General features: G+C 35.5%; 1 protein-coding gene across 3 annotated transcripts in view; it reads left to right on the top strand.

The window, feature by feature from the left end:
- Positions 1-9,872, top strand: part of LOC149067961 (actin-binding LIM protein 1-like) — a 32,133-nt gene extending 22,261 nt beyond the window's left edge. For 2 of the 3 annotated variants that reach the window (XM_089252290.1, XM_089252292.1), the window contains 5 exons: positions 3,371-3,440; positions 3,802-3,833; positions 3,957-4,091; positions 4,217-4,288; positions 9,378-9,872. In XM_089252290.1, the coding sequence (XP_089108416.1) occupies positions 3,371-3,440; positions 3,802-3,833; positions 3,957-4,091; positions 4,217-4,288; positions 9,378-9,491 (423 nt within the window). In that variant the 3' untranslated portion in view covers positions 9,492-9,872. The remainder of the gene's footprint in view (positions 1-3,370; positions 3,441-3,801; positions 3,834-3,956; positions 4,092-4,216; positions 4,289-9,377) is intronic. The other variant, XM_089252291.1, reaches the window with a different exon arrangement.
- Positions 9,873-12,183: the final 2,311 nt, after the last annotated feature.

The raw sequence follows: 12,183 nt of genomic DNA, 5'->3' as shown, positions 1-12,183 counted from the left end.
TAGAAGCGTCGTTGGGGGTCATTATGACTATTATTTTCAGTTTCCCCTGCATTATCTCAACACACAATGGAACATTGAAACTGATGTTTTCTGACTTTTAATAAAGCACTTCAAGAAACACTGATAAATTTTTATATTTCTGTTAATTATTACAATAAATAATTATAGAAATACTTAGAACAGCCAACAAGGGTAATTTTGACCCCCATAAGAAAAATGATCGATTTTAAAGTAAATATCTGTAGATGATTAGCGAAACAAGTATTGGGGGTCACCTGTGTTCAAAGAAACAATGTCACACAATCGGTACCATGAAATCATGCTGTATCTTAGACTTGGCCCCCGAAGCATCAGAGCTAAGCACCTGGCTACTTAAAGATTTGCTCTCACTTCAGACATTTGGTACAAGCTGACGAGAAACCTGTTATTAGCGCATAGTCCTGGACCAAAAATAACCCTGGATGAGCAATTGTTGCCATGGAAATAATGATAAATTTATCTAATACATGACAAATATGCTGGACAAATTTGGCATCAAGTTCTGGTTAGCAACTGTTGATATCCACATATGCGTTGAATGACTATCTGTATTTGGGCAAAGATAAGAGCAACCAATCAATGCACAACTTTGGGGGATAGTGGTGTTACTGCAACCACATCTAAAGTCTGGATGCGGCATCACAACTGACATCTATTTACTTCTGTGAATAAAATTACAATTGCATGTGGCACTTCAATACCACAATATTGTCCTGTTGTACTGAGAAATGTAAACAACAAACTTGAAATATATAGGTGCAAGAGCAAAAGTAATGTAGTAATTCTTAGCACCTTGCACACGAATGTGTCTGCAGATGACAGCAAAAAAGAACAAAAAAAAACTGAACACTATCACTTATTACGGTAGCTCTAAATGCAACATAGATGTAGTTGACAAGATTCTGAGGAAATACACTACAATATGCGGAACTCGCAGGTGGCCGGCTCATGTATTTCAACCTCCTTGGCATTTTTACAGTCAATGCTTGCATACTTTCCAAGGAATCCTCAGGCTCCACAGTATGGCGCCAAGGATTTCTTCTTGTGCTGGTGCCTTGCACAACAAATGCCCTCCAATTCTCCTACACACCAAAAAAAAAACAAAAACAAAAGATGTGCCTTAGCTGTGCAAAAAATAGAATAAAGCTTCTGATATTTAAGAGTTTTCTGGTTTTTTGGCCGACGTGAAATACAGTTTTTGTCTTCTGGCATTTTGTCCGCCACTCTTGCGAACGAACCGTCGGAAGACAAAAACTGTATTTCAAGTCGGCCAAACAAACGAGAAAACTCTTAAATTTAATTCGAATTTACTCGATGGCCACAAAAGCCTTTTTTTGTTTCATTAAAGCTTCTGATAGCTGTGAAGGATACCAATGTCAAGCGTGCATGTTCAAAGTTGTGCTGATGTCTAACAAACTTTAGAGCACATTGTGGATTCGTTCATATTCATGAGTATAATTTCACTTTGAGACATTAATTTATGTGTTGAGCGACATCTTCCTTTTCTGCTTTATTATTACTTTTACTCATGCAAAAGCACACTGTGAAAAAAGTTAGATCTTATACAGTCAGATCTCAGTATAACGTCATCTCTAAAACCGAATAAAAATGACTGCATAAGTGGAGTGGTACTTTAACAAGTAAAATACTTTTTTCCAATTATGCTAGCCAAACTTTCGAAAAACTGGCATTATAGGCAGGGTGATGTTAGCAAGTGGTCAACACTATAGAGAGGTCTTACTGTATGTATGTTATTTCAATATCGTTTATCAATCAAGCAACAGTTACTTTTAATGGGGCTTGAATTTCTTACGGGAGTCAAGTTGATCCCTAACAGCAGGTTTAAGTACAAGATTCATCGAAAGACTGGTTATTTGTGGAGATGAAGATTACAAGGAAGAAAATTCATCACTGTCCCCACGGGGACTCGAACCCTGGTCTCTCGCTTGCCGGACGAGTGCTCTACCATCTAAGCTATGGAAGCAGATAGAATATTTCGACCTTGGAGCGTATATATATCTGCTTCCATAGCTTAGATGGTAGAGCACTTGTCCGGCAAGCGAGAGACAAGGGTTCGAGTCCCCGTGGGGACAGTGATGAATTTTCTTCCTTGTAATCTTCATCTCCACAAATAACCAGTCTTTCGATGAATCTTGTATTGACAAGTGGAGAGGACGTTTCTATATGCAGCGTGTTTAAGGTCTAAAATCCGGCTGTTCTGGTGTTAACTGGAGCAGCAGGTTTTGTAAATATGATATTTTTGAAAATATCCCGTTTTTTTTTAACTGAAGACCATTCTTTTTGAAAATATGAAACTAAAAATATCAAAACAATTTCGATCGAAAATAACGTATATCATGAATTTTGAAAAATACTGAATATTTTTATACTATACAGTCACAAACCTCTTTCTTGAGAATCTGTCTCGAAAAATAAAAAAAATCCTTGCATTTACTGTTTAAATCAATGCAATGATAGTAAAAAAAAATGTGGGAATTCCTTTTCTTTTGCACAAATCTGTCTTTTCTCCAGAGGTGAAAAGAAAAGATGAAAAAGGTGAAAACTGATAAGAAAGGATGATTCGTATTGCAGCGTATCGTGTTGACAGATCATGTCAATCATAAGCAGATACTATGACTGACAGCATGGCAAAAAGCCAGCTGACAGACAATTCAAAAATTTCAAGGAAGCTGGGTTTGAAACAAGTCATCTCAGTGATGAAGGATCAGATCTGGTGGTACACTCAAATTTCAACGCATCTCAGAACAATGTTGAAGTTGGAATTTCAGAACATTGGGACGCTTCTAAAAAACATTTGAAGCTAGAAATTCCATTTTCCCATTTTGTTGAAGTGGACAAGTTCACTCCCAACTTGCAGCACTTTGTGGAGAACATAGGGCCCAAAATATTTGCAGCTCTTGCTAGTGTAGATGAAATTTTGCTCAAAGAGCAAAAATATGCATCGATCTAAGCTTATGGATTATTTTATGTATTATTTTATTACATTATTTTTGTGTAATTAAAATTTAACAAAAAAATGCAAACATATTTTGGTGCGTTTGCATATAGTGTGATTGAGCATTGATAGCGTAACTTAAGCAATAATTTCATATTACAGAATGTTTTAGTTGTTATCAGTCAACGTTTTTGTCATTTTTACTAAAAAAACACATATTTCGACATTTTTTTGGTTCAGTCAGTTTCGATCTAGAGAGGTTTAACTGTATATCGATTGATATCTATCAACGAACCCTGATACCAAGTAATAATGTTATCCTATATTAATACATCCTCCAAAAATGAAGACTTAAGTTGTAAATTTTTGTTTCAGACGAGTGATTTGACTTTTGCCGAAATGAAACAAGCGCAACAATCAGAATATAATGGTGAAATAAGCGATGGTAAGGCTTAGTTTTGTTCAGTTTTATTTAGGTATTTTAAAATAACGTGCATATTCTCACACACACACACACAAAAGTTAAATGAACAGATTTTTGTCCCAGGAAATCATCCCCGATTTCAATTGTCTAGAAATGGCCACAAAGCATAACACATTTTGAGTTTTGTATTATAGAGGATGCATATGTATGGATATATGCATTGCTTTATCCCGAGAATTCCCTCCTTTGTAAGTTTGTTCAGAGTATCACAGAGAATCTCTAACATATTTGTATTAAATCGTGCTATTTTATTAAGAATTATATTTTTTAATGCCTAGTTTGTTTTCAAAAGATACTGATTCGATTTTTCATATTTTCTTAGTTTCGCCGGTGCTAGAACAAGGAAAAAACCAGGTAGGTTCTATGTGAGCCGAAGATATATTTGTTGACACATGCATTAGAATCGAGAAACTTTCCTTTGCTTCTTCAAGATTTATTCGATATGTTTCTGATTCTTGTTCTTGTGTAATTTTTCAGACTTTATCGACCGGGACAGCTTTCCGTTCGACACCACATTCAGAAGCCCATGGTTTCAGGCATGCTTCATACAGCCCTCACCTTCGCCGTTCTATGCCTAATGTAAACTTGCATCTATCCAGTGAGCCACCTAAGGTGAAATACAGGCCAATTTTTCATCAGATTTTTGTTTTATTGAAATATGGAAGTTATTAAATATTTTATCTTTTTCAAATTTAAAAAATGTATATTTCTGTAAAAAATTATTTCTGTTCCTTCAGCTGTATCCGTATCATCTGCTGGTGACAGAAAATTACCGTCTCCCTGCTGATGTTGACCGCTGCCACCTGGAGGTGAGAGAATCAAATTTTTTGACCATTTTCTCAAAGAGAATTTCTAAGTACCTCCATTTAAAAATTGTATATACAGTAGAATCTCCATACCATTCTAACCGAAAACAATCTAGACCAGGGATTCTTGACCTATTGGTCGTGACTCAAACTTGGGTCGTTATGTCTTCTGAGATGGGTTGTTTAGATCAGCCAACAGCCAGAGGCTCTTGAGTTATGGGTCCCAATGTTAATGAGAAGTAATTTTTTTTTAACATCAGATTTATCACTTCAAAATATTTCAACTCACTCAGTGAATCCAGATAATTTGCATTGAGGACAGGGATGGGGTTGCTGCGCCATTAGCAATTTCCTGCTACATACTGCACCATAACGTTGATTTTCGGAGGAAATTTGGTGCTTCTGCACCAATCGAGGCTCTCTGAAATTTCCCTCTTTAACTTTTCCTTTTGATGACATCATTTGAGTCATGCTGTGACATCAACCTCGGCGTTGGTACTGTAACTTATAGAGTGTGAACATGGTGCATCTGTATTTAAGATTCCAGAAACCCGCGTCGTCTCCGATTGATTAAAAAACCTAATTTTTCAAGCAAAAAAGTTAGGGTTTTTAGCCAATCGGAGATGGCCAGGGCTTTCGTAACCTGAAATATGGATGTATTATATTTGCACTTAAGGCGACTGTATAAGGATATAGTGGCTGTAGTTTGCACCATCGAGCTGGAGGGAGTATGATGTCAGCAGTTTTCGCCATGGCAATGCTAAGAACGTCATCCGCAACATCATTCGTTGGAAGATCATGTGACTCTGTGAAAACACATAGAATCCCTCGTTATTTTCTTATGGCATAAATAGGAGTTTAAAACGATAAATGAAAGAAATAATTTCAGCATCGATGAGAATTCCAAAATTAATGAGGTAATTCCAGCATTAATAAAATTCCAAAAATTAATGAAAGTGCTAATTTTAGCATTCACGAAAGACAATTCCAGAATTAATGAAAGAAAATTTCTAGAATTAATGAAATAGATAATTTGAGTTCCAAAATAAATGAAAGTGATAATTAAAGCATTAATGGAAGAATTCCAGAATTAATGAAAGATAATTTTTCAGCATTGATAAAGGTAATAATTTTTCAGCATTGATAAAGGTGATAATTCCAGAATTGATAAAAGTTATACTTCCATAATTAATGAAAGATAATTCCATAATTAATGAAAGAGGTAATTCCAGCATTAATAAAATAATTTCAGCATTAGTGAAAGAAATAATTAATAAAGGAAATAATTCCAGAGAGTTATTGAAAGAGAAGTCCAGAATTAATAAAGGAAAATTCCAGAATTAATGAAAGATGATTCAGCATTGGTTTAGAAGTAAGGAGTCTAAATCAGACTCATCTCGACTGCATCAAATCCAGGAAGTCCTTTCAGATAAAAGTGTTTTGATGAAAGCTTTGTTTCTGAAAGAAGCATCAGAACTTTTCAATGGCTTTCTGATATTTTAAAAAAAGGAGCCCCTCATACATATTTTGTATGTGGAGCTAGGAGCTCTTGTTAGAAAAATTGTGACGACGTTTCCTGACATCTGAACATATTCAGAATGTTAGAATTGCTGAGCTCTAGAATGTAGCTTGATGTTCTCAAGAAAGCAGTGAGAACTGGAGGAAAAATTTGGTTGTTGGTGATGAAATCTTGCTGAGCTGGGGAATGGTCTCAAGAAAAACAGGGGTGGGAACTCTGCGCCTCACTGCGCCAAAACTAATATCTTGCGCCATCCTGCTCCAATAGTGTATTTTCACATTTTTCTGCGCCAAATAGCGAATTTCGTTTCAGTATGCCCGGAATATCGGAAAGGATGCCAAAAAATTTTTGTTCCAGCTAGCCACGAAATGTTTCTTTACGAGAAGAGCGTGTTTTATTCCACTATACTTAAACTATCGGCCCCTGATCGGGCTTTCCATCGCGAAACCCTGATATTGTCCGTGATCATGGAACGGAAGATGGTTTGCAATGCCTTTTCAGCTTTAAAGTGCAAATTTGAGTGTTTCCGCTTAAAAAAAATGTCGTCACTGGGAGCAGCAGAAATTACTGTAGTGGATTGTCATTGTGCTAAATCCCGATGTTTCGTGAAAAAAATTTTCATTCCGGAAGTAAAAAGCGCAAGTCCGCCGAATTACGAATGTTAGTTTAGAAACTTTGCCGAATATCGGCAATGTTGCCGAATAACGAGTGTCAGATCTCCAATCTCGCCAAATAACGAGTGTCAGATCGCCAATCTCGCCAGATAACGAGTGCAGAATCGGCAAACATAGAGTTGATTCTTCCGAAATTCTCTCCCATTTTGCAACAATTTTTTTCCAAGTATAAAAAAATTAAAAACTTATAAAATTTTTTTAGCTCATTTGAAGTGCTGCTGTTCAAGGCAGCAAATAGTGCCCTCAGTAAGCAAAAATCATCTTAAATAGACGGGTGCAAAAAATTTTATGACAGCCGCTCTTTCAAACAAGGTGTCAAAAGCCTAAAACACCAAAAACAAAAATCAAGCTGATGAAAAGATGTTTGATAACAAAAGACAGTGCAGCTTTATTTTGAAAAGGGTTGAGGGTAAACAAAAATATTCTTGTTAATTTCACTGCTCCAATTTATAAATATCTGCTCCGAATCCCATATTTTGCTGCTCCAAAATTGCTCCAAATCCTGAATTTGCTGCTCCAAAACTGCTCCGAATCCTGAATTTGCTGCTCCAAAACTGCTGAGAATCCTGAATTTTGCTGCTCCAAGGCTGCTCCGAAATGGACTTAGTCACTTCCCACCCCTGGAAAAAATTTCTATTAGATGCTAGATTACTTGCACTGGTGCTAGATCGTCAAGCAATTGTTCAAAGTTTTACCTTTTGAGAACACCCTGCAGGAAAAAATGAAGTGTTTGCATCCCCTTTTCTGACTGGAAAACTTCATTATCATGTATCAAGTATATTTTTTCAAAGCTACCGCAAGTTGTTTGCCCTTCAGATACCCCTGTTCTCTTGGATGAATGGATTTCTTTGCAGTGTGAAGATATCTAACCTTTCAGAACTCACCTATATAAGTATTGGGAATCTATATTTGATCTGAAAAACGGATGGAAGTGCAAAGTTCAAAATTTTGCTTGTGCTCGTTAAAGTCTTATTATGTCTTGCCCACATGGAAATGCAGACTGCGAGAGGGGCTTTAGTGTAAACAAATATTCCCTGCAACATAAATCAAATCTTTCGTTTGAAAGTATCAATGGCATTGGGCAAATAAAATCTTATGCACAGCATTCTCAAAATGCTAAAGATATTGATGTCAATGCCAATCTTCTGAAAGCTGTTCACAGTTCGCATCAGAAGTACCAAGACAGACTTCAGCATCAAAAAACTTTTGATAAGAAAGTTCCAGGACCAAATGAGAATCAAAGACTAAAAGCAGAAGAACACTGCAGAGAAAATGATGGGGATAAAGAGAAAAAACTTTGTAGATATCAAAAGTGGGCAAGTTTGTCTGAAAACACCAAAAGAAAAAATGTGTAGTGTTCTTGAGAAATTGGAGGAAAACAGTCAACAAAATGACATGGTTTTTTTTATATATGCTTATTTGTTTGATCTGTAAACTTTTACTTTTTCTGCCCAGCGGGGATTATGACTAATTTTTACGTCCCTACAAGTGGATGCAAGTTTTATCAAACATATAAAACTAATTTTAGACGCTGGAACCCTATAACTGGTTAAAATCTTCAAAATTTAATAATCTGATTATCTCGGTTCATTTTTTCACAAAGGTAATGATTCTGCGTACTGCTCCAAAACTGCTCCGAAAAGAGTCGACAGCAATCCCATCCCTCCAAGGGTCACAAGACAATCCTCAAGTGTCATTGGGTGGAAGATAAATTTTATCCAGGTTATTTAAACACTGATCTGTATGTACAGTGTGTGTATGTGTGTTAGACTTCCTGCAAGTGTGAAAGTAAATTCTAAATTCATCATTACAAGTGAAGAATATGCTGTTGATCATGTAAAAGGGAAAAATGTTAAGTGACAAAAGTTGCAGAAAATTCACAGAATTCAGTTTGGAATTTCCAAATTGACCATTTTAAATCAATGATTTTTTAAAAAAATCTCGTGATTTTAATCATTATTTAAATCAAACTGATTTAAATCGCTGTACCCTGGTTCCCAGTAACCTAGAAAGTCAAAGAAATCAAAAATGGTCAAGGAACTTGAAAAAAAACTTACATCCGAAATTTTGTAGTTTAAAATTTTGAGTTGTATTTCTTCTGGAGTTTTGGTCAGTGAAATTAAGCAAATTTTGCTGATAACCTGAGCTGTCGCCATCTATTGATTTAAACACATGCATGTGCAGGTAGAGCTGCTATATCTGTTGATAATCTGTTCCTATCTCCCTTCTTTTTTATTATGGGCATCTTTTTCTCAGCTATTTCATTGGGCACTTTGCCTGTTGTCAGGCCCGTCATTTAGGGGGGCGGGGCCCGTTGCCTCCCTGGCTTTTGAAAATACACTAAAAATGGTGTGTGTGTGTATATATACACACACACATACATACATTGAGTACATGTGCTGTGCCCCCCTGGAAAAAAGTTGAAATGACGGCCCTGCCTGTTGTGGCGTTGTATTTGTATTTTGTGGATGGGCAGAATGTGGAAGGAAAAAGACTGAGGTGGAAAAGAGAAAACTAAATGTGTTCAGGCATATGAACAACATTTACTAGAGAGAAAAAATGAACATACATGTTAGTGGTCAACATGAGAGAAAGAAAACCAAAGACCCTATGTGAGAGAAACATTGAGCCTATCGGAGGAAAAACATGAATATACATATAGTAAGAATGGGAAAATTATATTACTCCAACACCTTTTTTAACACCCAAAACCATGGGTAATGATAACTACTTTTGTGACTTAAAATGTTGGTACACACGCTTTGCATTGGCGTCAGAGCAGATAACAAATCCATCTATATGCAGTAGCCCTTCTGTATAGGAAACTGCTTACTATAGAGTAGTATCAATGAATGTTTTAGCCCTAACCACCTTTTTATATTTTCTTTCTTCCTTCCAGCGCCATCTATCAAATGAAGAATTCCAGATGCTGTTCCACATGACTCGCCTAGAGTTCTACAGACTCCCCGAATGGCGTCGCAATGATCTGAAAAAACGAGCCAAGCTCTTTTAGGAAAGAAGACGAAGAGATTAAAGAAATTTTCCTTTTATTTTGCTTCACATCATGTGTGTGGGGTGAATCCTCGCAAATCGCTTTATCGTGGTTTTTTTTAACACTATTTCTTTCTCTCTTCATTCTGCTAAATATGGACGAGCACTTTATTTTTTTAAGCCATTATTTTTTTAACATTTTTTTTTCTGTTCTCTGTGAATTGTCAGAACTATTCCCGCTTGAATTATAGGTTAGCATTTTTATTTTTATTTCTGTTTTTATCGTTATAACTCGCGAAGCTTTATTATCAGAAGAGCCATCACATCAGTTGCGAAGATTAGTAGATCATGATTTCCATTTAGCCGGTGGTTTATTTTCTTTTTTTTTATGTATATATATAAATATATTCCGGTTTTCCTGATCCTAATAATGAATTTGTTCATGGTGTTCTAAACCGGATAATAAAAAAAGATAATTTTTCACAAAAGATAATTTTTTTTAGACTTGAAACCTCTTGTAAACTATTTATAATCACGGAGATTGTAATTGGAACCCTATGATGTAATGTCAGAATCTTTAACTTTCGTCACTGAGGTGGTTTCTGTGAGCTCTTATCAGGCAGAACTAAAGTGAATGACTAATGGTAATACCTGATGCTTTCAAACTCATGGATGAATTTAGAACTTGCTATGTTTGTTTTCTCGATAGCTAAAATCTGAAGTTTTGATCTTGTAACTAATCTGCAATTTGTGAAAGGGGTTTTGTGGCAGCTGGAAAAACTCTGAGAGGAATTTGAATGTAGTCTAAGGACTTGGCTGATTCAAGGTGACTTCATTCATGGATTCGTCATGGTGACGTGACTTCAAAAACTGTTATTAGCGAAGTGTGTGTGATCATCTTTTAGTGGAATCTTAAGATCAATTTCCGAAATTTGTGTCCGTATTTCTACCAACATGGATAGGAATAATTCTAAGTCGCTGAAAAATCAGGAAAAGGAAATTTATTGTTTGAACTATTTCCCCTGTAAAAGAAATATACCAAGCTCTCAGTAAATTTGGCCACGGAATCGAACTTCTGGACGTCCTCAGCCTAATTTTATCAGTTATATACAGAGAAAACAATCTCACTATGCACTGGGGGAGTCTCGGCCCTAGACACTGGCTTCCCGCATTCTGGATAACCTATCATATGGTATGGTGCTTGAATTCTCCAGTGGTACTCTTTGCATAGCTGCCAAGTCTCCTGGATTTCTACCTCATCTTGCATAGTCCCGAAAAATTCTTATATTGCCCATGATTGCAAAAATCATTACTTCAGGAACTTTTTTTGTGACTTAGTCATTACTTGTAAAAATCTTTTTTTTTTTTGGACAAAAAAAGAAGTGTCACAAATCATTGCATTAAATCATGAATATTTCATTTTGGCAAGGAAAAGACAAAATTCATCAGACAGCTAGCGTCAGTTCGGCCTTATGACAGTCGAATCTGCAAGATGACTTGTTATATGGTATGACCATGTCTAATTGTGTCTCCAATTTTTTGAGTTCGATAGAGATTTCTTTTTCTCCTAACATGATTTGATTTAAGTATCGTGATGACTGGTCATTTAGCCTTTGTTTGGTGATGATTGGCGACTGTGAATTTGGGAGAGCTAACACATCATGGTTTTCTAAAGGTAAAAATATCTAACAATGTATTTTCATGTATGAGGTAGTGAGAAGTATACCTACGTCGATCTCTGTAGTGGGTCGGGTAGTAACTTTACAGTTTTAGAGGGGGAAAAAGACAAATACTAACAGCAATCTTCTATGGATATTTTATTATGGACATTTTATTTTTCTTGATACGGTCTGTTTTTCCTGATCCATTCAGAAATCAATTTCATTTTATTCAGTCAGTATTTATTTCCAAATTTTTTAGAAGTTCCAGTAAGAGAAAACTATCATTCTCACTCAGTAAATCGACAGTATTGTTACTGTTATTTAATCAGAGTATTTAAAGATTGCAAATTTCCCCAATTCTAGTAAGAGAATCAGTAGTTTTGGTAGCTTAATCATACTCTAATCCAAAACACTATTAGAACACCTTGTGCAATATTCACTATAAATATATTTTTACAAATAGATTTATATATATAATGAAAAATGAATTATTCTTTATCGACAAAAGTATTCCTATATGCAAAGCTTTAGATTTTTAGTGTAATGTTTGATGCCTATTTTTTATCGTCATGCTTTTATGTGTATTTTCCTTTTTGAATATTTTTGTCTGTATGTGTTTCGTAGTGTATACGTTTCTTTTATTTTAAATTGCACATCCATGTACCTTTTTTGCCTTATTTTCCTCAGAAATGATCCTAGTGTGTAGTTTGAAAATTACTCAGATATTTTGGTTTGTGTGTGTATGTATATGTTTGCTCGGAATATCTCTCGTGCTGGACAATTTGAAAAAAAACTAAAACCTATTTTTTTTTGGATGTATATGTAGTTACGTTTGGCAGCCATGATTGAATTTTTACTTCGTATCAGAGATATGTTTCTGATACTGCTGTGGCACACAAGGATGATCTATTGAGGGGAAGAAGGGTTACAGAGAATGAACATACTTCCAGTTTTCTTCATGAGACATCAATATTTTCTTTACTTTTTCATTCCATCAATCAATAGAATAAACACTTTCCTTTTTTTCTAATACAATTTTCTTTTTTTTTTTCA

This window comes from Pholcus phalangioides, unplaced genomic scaffold, assembly GCF_987345545.1.
Source record: "Pholcus phalangioides strain wild (caught in Gottingen) unplaced genomic scaffold, Ppha-v1.0 ptg000028l_1, whole genome shotgun sequence".
NCBI classification, from domain to species: Eukaryota; Metazoa; Arthropoda; class Arachnida; order Araneae; family Pholcidae; genus Pholcus; species Pholcus phalangioides.
The sequence above is the reverse complement of the archived record's forward strand: the minus strand, read 5'-3'. Positions and strand labels throughout refer to the sequence as shown.